The following is a 17,228-nucleotide window of genomic DNA, read 5'->3' as shown; positions in this document are numbered from 1 at the left end:
CTGTCAGTGACAGGGTGACAAACTCCTTTTGTACATGATTCTATAAATATCATCAACTTCTAAAGCATCAAATTTGGAGTCTGCCAGAATGACAACACAAATAAATAAAGCAAGTTTCAGACACATGACACTGAGTGCTACATGGAAGTGTACCTGAAAGATCCAATGGGGTTTTTCTTCACTGAAACACGGCAAAGAAACACAGAATTCAATATAGTCATTCAAATCTCTTATTCAGCAATGAATTCATCTCATGTCACAGTCTGACAGACTAGGGATGTTTTCCATTTGGACACTGTAACAAACCTTACCATCTCCCTTTTTTATACCCTCTCCTCCCCTGAAGAACATCAAATAGAACTTCTCAATAAAACAACTTAGGTCACAACTGTAATACATTAAATGTAGAGTCATCAAGCTAGAGAAAACCCTCATTTATTAAATACTATCAGATTCTTTTTGAAGAAGACTCATCTCTTTTAGATACAGCTCTATCCCATCTTGTTATTTCAGAACCAACCTTTTTCATTCACAAAATGAGAAGCACACATCTGCATATACAAGCTCCTTAATATTGCCTTGGGAGAGAAGTCAAAAGGAATATCAGGGACTGATAACAGAACATCTGACAAAAATAGGGTTCTGTAGAAAAAGCACAATTGAAGATTCTTTATGTGTGGCTTTCCAAAGGTTGTGATCATCATCACAGAACTTGTGCTTGAAATTGTAAATGTGATACTTCACAGAGACGCAAAAAAAAAAAATCACAAGAGGACTGAGCAATCTGCTAGTGTGTCTTCCTCAAACATGTCTTTTTATGTAGGTGCCTCCTTCAGATCAACCACTCCTGCAACAAAAAGACTAAGCAGTGAGAAAATCCCCTTGGTAAAAGCAGTGAATGACGAGCACAACCTCAGGCTGCAATTACTAAGGGCATCTTTTGTGAAATAGGCATTTTTTTTCCCCACTGTACACCACCAGTTACAATAGCTAAGGCAAGGAAGTCAACACCACAGTGCACTGCTTAAACTTACCACGACAAGGATCTTTGAGATCAACCAACACAACCCTGGGATTCTCCCAAGAAGCCAGACTCTTAACAGATGACTGACAGCTAAGGATCAACACCAAGCCAGTTCTGCTACCAGGCAGCTTCAAGACATGGCAAGCTATTGCTGGAAAACACAACTCCCCTTACTCAAATCAAACTTGGGGTAGTAAAATAGTGGGGGAAGTGGGATGATGTGGAGTTCTGGAGCTTGTTTCAACCATGGGAATACAACCTGAATTGTGGTTTCCCATGGACACACAGTCTAGACACAGAATCTCTCATAACCTCCTTCATGGATCAAACAAGCCAAGCCATAGGAACCAGTGTTAACTGTAAAACTCCTTACCTGGGATGGTGGCAAAAGGAGACAAACAGAAATGATGGTTAAATTTGGGCAATTTCTCCTTAAATCCATCCCTTCCCATTCCTCTGTCTCCTCTTTAAACTTCCTACCACAATTGTTGTCTGTAGTGAAGAAGATTCCCCTGCCTAAAGTTATCACAGTGGCTTTCAAGGAAAAGGGATTATTTACATTCATTCCCACAATTGAAACATGAACCTTGATGTTAGTTCCACATAAGCCTGTAGTAAACTCTGCTTTGTTTTTCCCCCACATCTTATCTCCCCAAGAAAACCAAATCACAATTTACATCCAGTTTGAAACACAGATGTTTCAATCACAGCAATGACCCACAAAGATGTTTTGAGTCTACAAGATCATCAACTGAGCACACCTACTCAATTAATAAGACCCAGAAAGACAAACCAAACATAAAAGGAATCCTTTGAGGAACCAAAGGAAACATAAGTATGAGGAGTTGACATTGACTTACCACTGGACCTGTTTTTGCGGTTTGACTTCCCTCCTGTGAGAAGCATCTTGAGGCTGTTTCGAAACATGGTGATACCTTTTCACTGTGTGTATCCCAAAAAAATCCCTGTGTCAAGCAAAAGGATAAGAGATGTAACAAAGATCAACACTCTACTTCTAGAGAAGCTGTTAGAAAGTGTTAAAAACAAGATTAAAACTGTCTTAGCAAGGTATTTCCAAACACCATCCACATGAAGACATAAACCTTAACAGCCTGTTTGCTCTCATTCATGCAGGAAATTTCCAGGACAACACAATTCCAGCACTGCCATCTATCTTGTCTGGAAAACATACAGTGTTTAGTCTGGGAAAGATACAGTGTTTAGCAAACGGCCTCCATTCCATAGAATCACAGAATGGTGGGGGTTGGAAGGGACCTTTAGAGCTCATCCAGTCCAACCCCCTGCACAGGCAGCTCCCACCTAGATCAGGTCACACAGGAATGTGTCCAAGTGGGTCTTGAAGAGCTCCAAGGAAGGAGCCTTCACACCCTCCCTGGGCAGCCTGGGCCAGGGCTCCCTCACCTCACACTGAAACAGTTTGGCCTTATGTTTAAATGGAACCTTTTGTGTTCCAGCTTCATTTCATCACCCCTTCTCCTGTTGCTAGATACTACAGAAAAAAGCCCACAACTGGACACAGGACTCCAGATGAAGCCTCAGCACATATGGCAGAGCAGAGGGGGAGCAGAACCTCCCTGGCCCTGCTGCCCACACTCTGCTGGATGCCCCCAGGCTGTCATTGGCTTCTTGCCCACGAGGGCATGTTGCTGGCTCATAGTTTATTATCCCCCAGCACTGCCAGGTCTCTCTCCTGGAGCTGCTCTCCAGCAGGTCACCCCCAGCCTGGCCTGCTGCAGGGGGTTGTTCCTCCCCAGCTGCAGGACTCTGCCCTTGCCCTTGGTGAACCTCAGCACCTTCCTCTCTGCCCAATTCTCCAGCTGGTTGAGATCTGGCTGACTGGCAGCACAGCCTCTGGGGAATCAGACAGTCCTCCCAGTTTGGTGCCAGCAGGGAACTTGCTGAGGGTCCCTCTGTGCCCTCAGCCAGGTGGTTGATGAAGATGTTGAACAAGACTGGCCCCAGAACCCATCCCTGTGCAACTCCACTGGCCACAGGCCTCCAACTCCATTCTGTGCCATTAATCACCCCCCTCTGGGCTCTGTCATTCAGCCAGCTCTCCATCCACCTCACCTCCACTCATCCCAGCCACACTGCCTGAGCTTTCTGATGAGGATGTTATGGGAGACAGTGTCACTACTGATGTCAAACCTATCAGAAAGAGTTGTTGTCCTTCATGCTGCTCAAAACAATTCAACCTTGCTGACAACAGTCCACAGACTACAAAAGCTGTTGTGTTTAGCTCCTGGGCAAGTTGACTGTCTTCTGTGAGTTGAATAAATTGTTGTGAGGAGGAAAGTCACTCCAAGCCAGAGTTAACTGATGCAAGAAAGCATCAAAGAGAAACATTACCCATGGATTTTCCTTGCTCTATGTTTCTCAGGGAGAAAACAAATAAAGCTAAGCCTGTCTCTCTGCTGTTGAAGATAAAAGAATTGATTTTCTGGGTTTCAGGCACACTGACAGTTTGTTCTAGTGGAACATCCTCTTATTAAAGTAAGGATACCATCAAAACAGCAACAACAAAAGCAGCTCCTAACTAGACCAAAAGAATAATAAAGAGGCTTTGATCAGGACATAGAATAAATCACAACTTGCCTTCTCTTGTACATATCATATTCCATAGTGGCAAGGTAACACCTTCATCTGGTAGAAATACAGCATGACATATCTTTTTCCTGCAACAGTATCAGGTTCTTCTTGGAGAAATGGCTCAAGAAATGGCATCTTGATTTTCTTCACGTTTATCTAATAGTTTCAATACAATAACATCCAGTTTAAAGAGTTTGATACAATCATAGAATGGTAGGGGGTGGAAGGGACCTTTAGAGATCTAGTAAAATTCCCCTACAGAAGCAGCTTCCACCTAGATCAGGTCACACAGTAGCATGTCCAGGTGGTTCTTTAAGACCCATGCACTTACTAGATTCCACATGTTTTGGGGTATGTTTGTCTGCATGTCTAAATATGAACCAGAAAATCCGGGCTCAGTAATTTCTTTGCATCTAGGAATTGTTTCAGTATCATCTGGAATCTTTCTGAGGCTTTGCATCAGGACATCAAAGCACAACAAACCACTATTTGGCTTTACTGCCAGGGCTCCTAAACAAAGCTCAGGCTCCTCTTGGAAGCATCCTACTGTTAGATGACTGCAAGCAAAGAATCCCAGTTGGCCACAAACACAGTTGTCTTCCATTCTGTTTATTTAGTTTCTTTAGATGGTTGTTATGTTCCAGCTGGAAGCACAGAAAGAAAACTTCTGGGTTTACACATCCTTCCTCCCTTACAACTGGTTATTAATAAACTCTTTCATGTACAACACCCCTTGCAATGTCAGACAGAGCAAATATGAACTAGACATTCAATGTAAAGAGAAGGCAACTGAGCTCTAAGTGTTACTTCTTTTGGAACATGGTAATATTATGATTCTTCTACCCTACCACTAACCCAAATGTATTTACCTTCAAAGTAAGACAAGAAGGCAGTAAAACACATCCTGCTGCTACCTGGAAAACTGCTTCAGTTTAAATATGGCTTCTCTTTTCCTCCTCTACAATATTGAGCATTTAATGTGTACATTTGATTGATCACTTTCTATTTTACTAAGACAAAGCAGCCTCGTGTCACAGCCACAATGAAGTTCATTTGTCCCTAAAAGTTGATGAACAGGAAAATCCAAGTGTCACATTTTTACCAAGACAGGCAAAACAAGGAGAGGGAGTTTCTTCACAGTCTGTGATAGCAGTATGTAAATAGAAGGAGAAATATGGTCACCAGCTATCAGGGTTAAGAACAATTCCCATTAATTAATCATGCTTGCAAGGATACACAAGCCTGTTTCAACAAGCAAACTGAAGTCCCTCTGGAAGCAAAGTACAGGTCAAGTGAGGAAGAATTTCTCCCTTCTGTAGATAGACAAGGCAGCCTGCACCGAGCTCCTCTACCCAAACCTAACTTGCCTGCCTTAACTATCCTCATGCAGCACTTAGAGTGAGACCTTACAAGTCAGACTTGGTGTGCAGTGAATAAAGCATTGACACCATTTGCAACCTGCAGTCTTCAGTTGTAGGTTTGATTCTCTGCTCTCAGTTAAACCAGAATCACCTCCACTGCTGCTGATGAAGTAACATCAGACTTTGACAATCAACAGTCAAGAATAACCTTCTATTCTTCATCTTTTACCTGTGGCTTTTAAGTCTTACCAGTGAGTCAATACAGGTCGAGGGCAAAAGGGGACTGTAAAGTGCTCAGCTTGCTGCTCAGCTAAAAAGAGGGTAAATAAATAACAATCTTACAGCATTTGGTGAGACTAGGGTAGGAGAAAGAACCTCTAAAATTCCACTAAAGGAAAGTGAAAAGTATTTTCTTCTTGTATTTGTACAGCTCTATAGGTATCCATTTTGAGCCTCATTGAAGTCTGGAAGGACAATCAGTCTTTACAATGGCATTCTCAAATCAAACTCATGGTAGCAGTGGAAAGCACAAAAAGTCCAAGTTCCTATGAATTGGAATTAAGAAGCAGGTTTAGGGTTTGCACTGAGGAGAGAATTGAGTGGACCTGTGCCTCAGTGCTGAGGTATAACCTAATTACATCTAATTATACTGAAAGAGCCAATCGGACTGAGCCTGAATAGTGTCAAAGGTGAGGGTGACAGTTGATTTATCATGTTTACCTCTAGCACTCAAACCATGCAAGAAACTGCTGTGCCACTAATGGGACTGAATTAAGTCTCTGCATAGGGCATACAAGGGATGGTCACTAATTTGCTCCAAAGAACCATGGAGCAGAAAAAGAGCTGATGTCTGGCATTAGGACATTCTCAGAGTTCACCTAGAAATCTCAGGTCTGCTGCATCTTTAGTGACCTGCAGAGGTGGGAGATGAAAGGAAAGGTCTTCTAATAATAGACTTAGTTTAGCATTGATCCACGACACTTTCTCATTACATCTCACAGACTATGTTGTAGTACTCTAAGTACTCACCAAATACACATCCCAATTAGTTACACTTTCATAATATAGAGTAGAAGAATGGGCAAGTCACCAAAATCAACTGCTGTTTTTCTCTTGCATGCACAACCACGTTGTTTTGTACCTTTGAGCAAATGTGGTCACAGCTTTTCTTCTGTTTAGCTCATACTAAGCCAGACGTATTATGTAAGAATAAACACTTTCAACAATCTGTTGGTCATATTAATACAGAAAATTAGAATGATTAAGTAGTAAAAGGTATTACACTATTAGGAGAAGGTGGATCAAGCATTTTTTCCAATCCCCAACAAATTCCTCAGTATACAGAATCACAGAATGGTGGGGTTTGGAAGGGACTTTTAGAGCTCATCCAGTCCAACCCCCCTGCAGAAGCAGCTCCCACCTAGATCAGGGAGCACAGGAACGTGTCCAGGTGGGTCTTGAAGTCCTCCAAGGAAAGAGCCTCCACACCCTCCCTGGGCAGCCTGGGCCAGGGCTCCCTCACCTCACACTGAAACAGCCTTATGTTTAAATGGAACTGTTTGTGTTCCAGCTTCATCCCATCACCCCTTGTCCTGTTGCTAGGTGCAACAGACAAAAGTGCTGCCCCAACCTCCTGACACCCACCATTGAGATCTTGGTAACTATGAATGAGATCCCCCCTCAGTCTCCTCTTCTCCAGACTGAACAGCCCCAGGGCCCACAGCCTTTCCTCAGCAGGAAGATGCTCCAGTGCCCTGAGCATCTTGGTGGCCCTGTGCTGGCCTCTCTCCAGCACTTCCTTGTCCCTCTGCAGCTGGGGAGCCCACAACTGGACACAGGACTCCAGATGAGACCCTGCTGCCCACACTCTGCTGGATGCCCCCAGGCTGCCATTGGCTTCTTGCCCACGAGGGCACGTTGCTGGCTCATGGTCAGCACTGTCAGGTCTCTCTCCTGGAGCTGCTCTCCAGCAGGTCACCCCCAGCCTGGCCTGCTGCAGGGAGTTGTTCCTCCCCAGCTGCAGGACTCTGCCCTTGCCCTTGGTGAAGCTCAGCAGGTTCCTCTCTGCCCAACTCTCCAGCCGGTTGAGATCTGGCTGACTGGCAGCACAGCCTCTGGGAAATCAGCCAGTCCTCTCAGTTTGGTGCCAGAAGGGAACTTGCTGAGGGTCCCTCTGTGCCCTCATCCAGTCCCAATGAAATGTGAACACTGAAAGCCCTCTGTGACAAATCTCTTTTAACATTTCAGTGCAGAGGACAGGCAGGCTTTTCCTACTTCATTTGTCTCACAGTTTATTATTACAGATGAAACAGAACTTGGCAGCACCAAATTGGTGGAATATACACAGAAGATCCTGACAAAGTTTTAAACCCAAACTCATTTTTAAAGTTCAATCCCTGTACTGTTACTGATGACAATATTCAGTATTGTCAAGAATTAAAATGGTTATTCCATATCTCACTGCTTACTCCTTTATTCATCTGCTTCTACCTATTTTAGAGGATCCTGAGGTATCATATTCCTTTAGTACACAGAATCATAGAATAGTAGATTATATTTTAAAAGGTGATTACTTCTGTGTTTTTCTGAAGAAGAAATTCCTCTGACAGAAAATACACAGTTATGCAAGACAACAGAAAAGCTTGTTACATACATCACTCTACAAATATCTGGTAGTAGCAGATGATCTCTTTTCATGAGAGAAGCTGAACTCACTACATTAGAAATTAAGAAGTGTGTATAATAAGTAGCATAGATTAAGTCACTGAATTAAAAAAAGTACCTTTCTGAATATTGGTTTTGAGGTTTTAACAACATGTAAAGACTAAATTAACATTTCCTGAACATGAAATGTAACCTTTCACGTGTTACTGAACTGTTTTCAAAGAGCATTCAAGCTTCAGCAAGAAAGAGGTAAAAGTGACTTAGTTTTAAAACAAGTGATGGATTTATAAAGCTAATTACCACAAGATGAAAGAAAGAGAGAAATGAAAGGAAGACACACAACACAGAGTTAGGCTTTCAAGTGTTGGCTCTGTGGATAACCTATGTTGTACGCAGGAATCTCTTCTCCATTTGCTTCTGAGAGCTGCTAGACAAACTTCCCATGCTCTGCCAATAAATTATTCAGTTTAACCTACCTTCTTATTTAAAATTGCCCTGAAATTCAAGAGGATGTTTTGAGAGACAGTCTGATGACAAGGACCAGTATCCCAGAAGAGCATCTTTAAGCAGTCTCAGGGGGAGAATAGACTGCCACGTGTCCTAACTGCTAATTGTCAGTGTATGACAGAAGCTCCCCTAACTTCATCAAGTACATTCAACCACCTCACATAACAGCTCTGACTCACAACAGGAGTGTGAACAACCGATTACAACAATGTTTCAAAGGAAATGTGTGTTTATAAGCTTGATCCCTGATCATTTATAAACACAGGAAGGGAATGTAGAGATTCAGTATTTTGGGGAACTTTTAGTAGACTGCAATAGGGATTTTCCATTCCTAAAGTGATAATAAGTTATAGGATTATTTGGTGAAGAGGAAAGGAATTTAAAGGACTAGGGTGTCAGGAGGCTGGAGCCAGGCTGTTCTCAGTGATGGTCAATGATCAAAGGGCAATGGGTACAAGCTGGAACAGAAGAGGTTCCAAAGCAACACAAGGACAAGCTTCTTCCCTGTTGATGTGAGGGAGCACTGGAAGGGGCTGCCCAGATGGGCTGGGGAGTCTCCTTCTCTGGAGACATCCCAAACCCAGCTGGATGAGTTCCTGTGTGCCCTACTCTAGGTGGTGCTGCTCTGGCAGGGGGGTTGCACTGGATGAGCTTTTCAGTTCCTTTCCAACCCTTAAGCTTCTGTGATTCTGTGACTAAACCCCATCAACTGAAGGTTTTTAAGCAATTAAGAGTTTATTATACAAAGTTCTCTAAACCAGTAGGCATTAGAACAACTGCATATGGACAAAATTCAGTCATTTTATGTTCCCTCATGAAAGCCTGAACGTTATAATGCGGCAGCTTGACGTGAAGTTCTACCTGTTCCCCTCCTCCTGCTCCTCATAAAAACACTTAAGAGATCTCAACTACCTTTCCTACAGATCCTGCTATTAATCCCACACTCAAAAGTCACTGCATTTGTTTTCTCTCCTTTCCTCCTGTGAGCAGCTAGATATTTGCCTCTCCTACACATAATGGAGATCCATAAATACATAAAAATAAACAGCATTCACCCTGAGCAAGCATGCAGCAGGTCAACATGACAAAGCTTCTCAAGGAAGCAGGAAGCCAGCTTCAATCTCTGCTTTGATTTTAACTAAATAAAACAGTCTTTAATAGCCCAGGTGAAAAGTAATACTGAGTACATAACATAGTAAAATTCTCATGTACATGGAGTTCCCAACACCAGCCCCAAGGTGAATGTGGCCAGACATATTTCTTGATGAGTCTGTGGTGATTATGATCACTTTAAAGTCTATGGTGGTTATGTTCAGAGGCAACTTTTATCCAGTTAGTGCCTGAGATCAATGCTACAAGGACCTTAATATTATGAAAAGCCACAGAACTTCCTCTGAGAACAGTAAACAGTACTTCCAGAGCACTAATGAGCTTGGCAACAGAGACTGACCAAAGCAGCACTTTGGTTCTGGAGTCATTAGGGAACAGCATGAGGATCCCAGCGGAAAGGTGCAGTTCTCCATCATTAAGAACAGATGTACTCTGTGTAAGCTTGAAGGCCCTCTGTTAACAGGAGCCATTTGCTTTTCATTCTGTCTAGAACACAGTCATATTTCTAGTAAGAAGGATGAGGAATAAAAGCACAACTGTTAAGAGAGAAGTGCCACTGCTAGCTTATGACTCACCCTCAATCTAGATAACCTTACCCTCTCAAACAACAACTCTGGTAAGATAAGACAGCTGATCACAGAATACTTTGCAACCTTAACTTGTAAGTGAAGGCTTAAATTTCTTTTTCTGGAGGGAAAAAAATCCCCCAACAATACCTTTATTTAAAAGTCAGGACTTCAGAGTAGAAAAACTCAATAGCTCTTTAAAATGAGAGCAGAAACACTCCAGAAAGAATGCAAACACTTAGAAGAAAGTCAAAAGAAGAACCAGTTCTCTCTTGAACATGAGGTGACCTTAAAATGAAGAAGATTTAATTTTGAACAGGGCTGTATCATTTTGCATAACCTGGTTTCTAATTCTAGACTGATGCTACAGACTGAATTCACAAGGGACACTTAACGTTCTCCATATACAATGTCAATTATACTGCCTCCCAGAAAAACTATAACCAAAGGAAAGTTAGGAGTACAATCACCTCACTTTCATCAACTTGCCTTTGGTGGTTTCGGCATCTTCTGTGTCAACCCATAACAGTTTGCTTTTGCATATTATTAGTAGCTGCTTCCATCAACACTCATGAGAACTCAGTATTTAAGCTTGAGCTAAAACATGGCACTGTTCTGCAGAAGCTGAGTGTAATTAAACCATCTCCCTTGGAAGATGTTTTAGGGCACTTCCTACAGCTGGAATCAACGTCTCATTGTGCCAGCATCAACAACCGTGATTCTGACCCAAACCACCAAAAGATTGAAGAGTAACATGTTTCTCCATCAGGAACTGCTTGCATTTCAACTTTCAGTTGTAACACAAAGCAGCCAAAAAGCCACCATACAAAAACACACCAGCTACATACTGTATGTTCCATTGGAGTTTCCTACCAATCTGAAGCTCATTGTGAAGGTCACAGAAAACAAAACCAAAATAAACCAATGCAATGTATAAAGTGGCAGGAAACATGACAGCACTTGAGCACTTAGAGAGATGAAAGGAAGTTTGAATTATTTTCTTAGAATCACAGCATGGTGGGGGGTTGGAAGGGACCTTTAGAGATCATCCAGTCCAACCCCCCTGCACAGGCAGCTCCCACCTAGATCAGGGAGCACAGGAACGTGTCCAGGTGAGTCTTGAAAACCTCTAAGGAAAGAGCCTCCACACCCTCCCTGGGCAGCCTGGGCCAGGGCTCCCTCACCTCACACTGAAACAGTTTGGCCTTATGTTTAAATGGAACTGTTTGTGTTCCAGTTTCATCCCATCACCCCTTATCCTGTTGCTAGGTGCAACAGACAAAAGTGCTGCCCCAACCTCCTGACACCCACCATTTAGATCTTGGTAACTATGAATGAGATCCCCCCTCAGTCTCCACTTCTCCAGACTGAACAGCCCCAGGGCCCACAGCCTTTCCTCAGCAGGAAGATGCTCCAGTGCCCTGAGCATCTTGGTGGCCCTGTGCTGGCCTCTCTCCAGCACTTCCCTGTCCCTCTGCAGCTGGGGAGCCCACAACTGGACACAGGACTCCAGATGAAGCCTCAGCACATATGGCAGAGCAGAAGGGGAGCAGAACCTCCCTGGTCCTGCTGCCCACACTCTGCTGGATGCCCCCAGGCTGCCATTGGCTTCTTGCCCACGAGGGCAGGTTGCTGACTCATGGTCAGTTTATTATCCCCCAGCACTGCCAGGTCTCTCTCCTGGAGCTGCTCTCCAGCAGGTCACCCCCAGCCTGGCCTGCTGCAGGGGGTTGTTCCTCCCCAGCTGCAGGACTCTGCCCTTGCCCTTGGTGAACCTCAGCACCTTCCTCTCTGCCCAATTCTCCAGCTGGTTGAGATCTGGCTGACTGGCAGCACAGCCTCTGGGGAATCAGCCAGTCCTCCCAGTTTGGTGCCAGCAGGGAACTTGCTGAGGGTCCCTCTGTGTCCTCAGCCAGGTGCTTGATGAAGATGTTGAACAAGACTAGCCCCAGAACCCATCCCTGTGCAACTCCACTGGCCACAGGCCTCCAACTCCATTCTGTGCCATTAATCACCCCCCTCTGGGCTCTGTCATTCAGCCAGCTCTCCATCCACCTCACCTCCACTCATCCAAGCCACACTATCTGAACTTTCTGATGAGGATGTTATGGGAGAGTGTCAAAAGCCTTGCTGAAGTCAAGGTAGATGCCATTGGCTGCTCTCCCCTCATCCAGCCAGCCAGTTATTCCCTCTATTAGGTTGGTCAAATAGGATTTCCCCTTGGTGAATCCATGTTGACTCCTCCTGATAACCATCTTTCTTAAGTTTTAAATTGTCATAAATACACATTAAAACATAGACCCCATTAAGGAGCTGCTGTAAGCTCATTCCACAAACCTGCTCAAGAATACTCAGTGTGAGACTGAAGTTCAATCCATTGGAAAGCAATGGAAATCTTCTGAGAACACAGAAAGTTTTGGATTGTTCAAAAAAAACAACTTGAAAGATTAAAACACTGAAGTAAGTTATTACAGAATTCTGTGTCACTATTATACACTTTAAATATTTTACCAAGCATTTCCAATGAAGTCACTAAACACAGAACCTTATGAGAGATACTTTCATTACATCAGTTTTCCTCCTGATGACCTCCAGTAGGAAAAGCTAGAGAATGACCAAACACTAATATGTGAAAGCTATTCCATCTTCTCCTCTAAGCACAGAAACAATTATCTTAAAAAATGGTAAACAACTGACACCACAAGACAGTGCCCATGCTCCATGTTCCAGTTCTAGGTTGATCACAGATGCTAATTCACAGGACAACTTCAACTCTATTTAAACAATTAAATACTGCAAAGAAAGTGTGAGATTGTAGGAAAAAAGAATCTCCTACCTTGATATCTTTACATAAGTTAAATCTCTAGGAAAAAGTGTCTTCCTCCATTCACTGGAAGTCCTGAAAGACATAAAAACAAACCCATCAATAGAATCCAGTAGCATCTCCTCAGCACAGTGCTGTGTCCCCTGCATAGGACTTGAACAACCTCATTCCCAGGAATAACTTCAGAACTTTATCCATAGTATAAGCTATCAGACAGCTCTTTATCATCATTAGTTAAAAGTTAATGCTCATGCTTTTAAATCTTTGTTAATCAATACTAATTTTGGTCACTTGACTCTTCCCTCTCATCACCTTTCAAATGGGAGAAGAAAAGCAGGTAACTTCCCTTTGATATACATCGGATAGTTCACTATTTAAAAGGTAATATGTAACTTCCAAGTATTTTCCTTCAGATGGTCTTCTATGGTTCAGATGGTTTTCTTCAGATGGTCGGAAACTTCTCAGATGATCTTCTATGAATAATTTAGTATGTTAAAATTGTGAGGCATTCCAGAAACTCATGAAGTGCTCCTGTCTCAGGGTTGCCAATTACCACTCTGATTTCCATTTTTCACTTCTGTGGAAAAGCTAGTAATCAGAACATGACTCTCAGCAGGGTTGTTGGCTGATTCAGCCAGTCAAGCAAGGAAAACATTCACAGAATCACAAGGGTTGGAAGGGACCTGGAAAGTTCATCCAGTGCAACCCCCCTGCGAGAACAGCACCACCTAGAGTAGGGCACACAGGAACTCATCCAGCTGGGTTGGAATGTCTCCAGAGAAGGAGACTCCACACTCCATCTGGGCAGCCCCTTCCAGTGCTCCCTCAGCTCAACAGGGAAGAAATTCTGCCTTGTGTTGCTTTGGAACCTCTTCTGTTCCAGCTTGTACCCATTACCCCTTGTCCTATCATTGACCATCACTGAGCACAGCCTGGCTCCAGCCTCCTCACACCCACCCTTGATGGATTTGTAACATGAATGAGGTCACTCCTCAGGCTCCTCTTCTCCAAGCTGCAGAGCCACAGCTCCCTCAGCCTTTCAGCACAAGGGAGATGCTCCACTCTGTGGCCCTGCACTGAACTTTCTCCAGCAGCTCCCTGTCCTTCTGGAACCGAGGGGCCCAGCACTGGACACAATATTCCAGATGTGTTCTCACACATCATTCAAATACACTTTTAGTCTCACAGCATTGAAAAGTGATTGGGGATACACACGGAGGAAGGGTCTGCCCAGCCAACGTGCCCCTGGCTACCTGACCCATACCAGAGCCTACTTCAGCCTAACCTGGACCTGCATTGCACTCTGCAAGCTGATGTCCCTTCTTTAAACTCCCTTGTTGGGTTTCTGCAAACTCTGCTTGCACTCTTAAATCATCCAGCTGCCAGAGCATTTGCATTCTGTCACAGCTATATAGATAAAAGACCCAACCAACAATCTCTCAATGAGTGTTCAATCACACCGAGCAAAAAGACCAGTTGTGGAATTGATTTTAACTGAGCTTATGTGTAGGCCAAACCCAAACACATTCAGATCAAGAAAGATTTTTATTAGGCATCACTTCATCAGCAAAAAATAATTAGAACTACATTCCTTAGATCCTAAAGAAACAGATAAAAAGATCTTACAAAAATTGTTCTTCTAACTGGTGACAAACTAGGTACTTGCTAACAAATCCAGTGAGTGAAGAGAGGTTTTTTCTCTCAACAGCAGTGTTGTCCCAAGTTTTGGAAAACAGAAAACATGCACAAGAGTTTTAGAATAACTAACTCCTTATAAATGTTTCAGTTTGCTGCCATCTACCTTCTTCATACATCACTCTTGATATGAGAATACAAAGAGTAGGGTAAGGCTGAGCCATAGATGAGTGCTGCCTACCCGTAATTTGCTCAATAACTTTCCATTTGTATTCAGAGAGCATATCTGATTAATATGCTCTGCACTGAGCTTTTAAATAGCAGAGCTTTCATCTGCTCCTGTTATTACATTAGAAATCTTTCTGTGAATGCAGCAGATATTAGTGGGTTGTCAATAAAAACTGAATGTCATTAAAGTGCTTTTCTTCTTTAAATGCCTTTAACCCTTTAATTATATTTGTAAATTCTGCTCTTTAACTGTATGAAAGTTATAAATTCTGACATGTTGTATCACAACAAATATATTTAGAGGCTGATATACACTTTGGGGGGCAGGGAGGAATGAATTTCAGTATTAATCCCTCTTGATTAAATATATAAATCACAACTGTAGCAAGGTTCAAATCAGAAGCAACACACAGTCAGGATTTCTCCACATACTCCATGAGTTTGGAGGTTTAAAAGCTCTGACCTGCTGCAAGTCATAATATTAAATCACTCTTTTATTATTATGTAATTGATTCAGACAATTTTGCAATGAATACATCAATAGTTGGGAATGAAAGTATGTTATTTCACTTCAAATAACAACTACTATGAAAAAGCACATGACTAATAATTTCCCAAAGCCAAGTGAATAAAAAGGTAAGAAACACAAGAATTAAGGTTTAGCATGCTCAGTAGATGAGGGAGGTAAGTAATTTAAGCACAAAGCAGCTCATCTGCAGACCTGGAGTCCCAAATAGTTTCTTGGTTATACCCATGTAGGTAATTAAACAACCTCCCAGTGCTCTAACTCAGAAGCCAAGTACTTTCAGGTATAACACATGTTCCAGTTGACGTTTTCCTGTCAAACCAAAATCCATGACAGAAAGAAGACTTAAAGTTTTAAGAATTGAGAAAGAAAACAGAAAGCCTGTCTTGTGTACTAACTTGACTAACTCTGTAATAACGTGGATCTGCCTGAGGGTAGGGAAGCTTTACAGATTGATCCAGACAGGCTGCATGGCTGGGCCAAGGCCAATGCCCTGAGTTTCATTAAGGCCAAGGGCTGGGTCCTGCCCTTGGGCCACAACAACCCCCATCAGAGCTACAGGCTTGGGGAGGAGTGGCTGGAAACCTGTGGGACCTGGCAGTATGGGTTGAACAGGAGCCAGCAGCATGCCCAGGTGGCCAAGAAGGCCAAGGACATCCTGGCCTGGCTCAGGAACAGTGTTGTCAGCAGGAGCAGGGAGCTGATCAATGCCCTGCACTCGCCTTTGCTGAGGTTGCACCTCGAATCCTGTGTCCAGTTCTGGGCCCCTCTCTACCAGAAGGACATGGAGGTGCTGGAGAGGATCCAGAGGCTGGGCTACCAAGCTAGGAAAGGATTTGGAACATGTCTCAGATGAGGAAGGGCTGAGGGATCTGGAGCTGTTGAGCTTGGAGAAAAGAAGGCTCTTTCTGATGAGGAAGTTATGGGAGACAGTGTCCAAAGCCTTGCTGAAGTCAAGGTAGATGCCATCCACTGCTCTCCCCTCATCTAGCCAGCCAATTGTGCACTCATAGAAGGCTATCAGGTTGGTCAAACAGGATTTCCCCTTGGTGAAGCCATGTTGACTTCCCCTGATAACCATCTTATCCTTCATATGTTTAATGACGACATTCAGGATGAGTTGTTCTGTCACCTTTCCAGGGATGGAGGTGAGGCTGACCGGCCTGGGTCGTCCTTCCAGCCCTTTTTTGAAGACTGCAGTGACATTGGCCTTTTATCCCAATATCCTCTTATCCCAACAGCAAAACAAAACACATCAGCTCCCAGGAGCCCTTGCCCCTGGCTCAGGTGTACTTCAGTCACTTTAGCAGACTGACTCAGGAGCATCAGAAAACTCTGACTTGGAATTTGCTTTGCCCTGCTCAGAGTGCATCACACATGCCATCTACCTTCTCTTCTGCTTGGTTCCTTCTGTTTCACAGGGAGCCAAGTAAAGATGAGGGGTAGTGATACTATGGGATGGGTGCTTTTCTGAGTCTCCAGTGCTGGAATGCTTGGGGACACTGTTCTCTTTCATTTGGGGAATGGAAATGCTCTATCCATGACTCATGTATATAAAAAAGTGTGTATCTAAGCTTAAAGATAACACAGAAGAGCTGAACACAGCAGTATTGGTTGGAGTTTTTCTTTCAGACAAGGCATTCACCCCTTCCCCCATTAAGCTTTAATGAAACTTCAGCACTGAAGGATGGCATTTCTTCATCAAGTTCCATAAGTGTAAAAACAATGTGATCCCTTTAATGATTATGTATAGTCTGTCATATGGAGGAAATCTAAATACCTTCTGGAGACAAAAAGAGACAGGATGGATGTTTTTCCTTACATTTGCAACAGAAATTATTCCAATTGCCATGCAAATGCCATCTAGAAAAGGAAATGGAAACTACTCGGTCCCTCACCTCAACAGAACTTCAAGATATGCAAAAAGATTCCAGTCGCCAGCCAGGTGAGCGGATTGGTGCCTGACTGCTCTGATGCTGGGATAATGGGGCTGACAGTCAGCAATTGGAAGGTAGAGAAGCCCAACAGCTGGGATCTCTCGCTAGGGACTGGGGAATTGATAGGGGCATTGGAAAGAAGACCTCAATCTGCAGTCTCTGGAAACAACTGCTCTCAAGTGTAAGGGCAAGATACCCATTCAAGGAAGACCTTGTAAATGCCCAAGGAAAGTGGA

General features: G+C 43.4%; 1 protein-coding gene across 6 annotated transcripts in view; it reads right to left on the bottom strand.

Annotated features, from left to right (window-relative positions):
* Positions 1 to 17,228, bottom strand: part of LOC133628672 (protein TANC2-like) — a 300,674-nt gene that overhangs the window by 263,708 nt on the left and 19,738 nt on the right. For all 6 annotated transcript variants that reach the window (XM_062017099.1, XM_062017100.1, XM_062017102.1 and 3 more), the window contains exons 2-3: positions 12,679 to 12,741; positions 1,885 to 1,989 (exon numbers count right to left, since the gene is read on the bottom strand). In XM_062017099.1, the coding sequence (XP_061873083.1) occupies positions 1,885 to 1,951 (67 nt within the window). In that variant the 5' untranslated portion in view covers positions 1,952 to 1,989; positions 12,679 to 12,741. The remainder of the gene's footprint in view (positions 1 to 1,884; positions 1,990 to 12,678; positions 12,742 to 17,228) is intronic.

Source organism: Colius striatus, chromosome W, assembly GCF_028858725.1.
Source record: "Colius striatus isolate bColStr4 chromosome W, bColStr4.1.hap1, whole genome shotgun sequence".
NCBI lineage: Eukaryota > Metazoa > Chordata > Aves > Coliiformes > Coliidae > Colius > Colius striatus.
The sequence above is the reverse complement of the archived record's forward strand: the minus strand, read 5'-3'. Positions and strand labels throughout refer to the sequence as shown.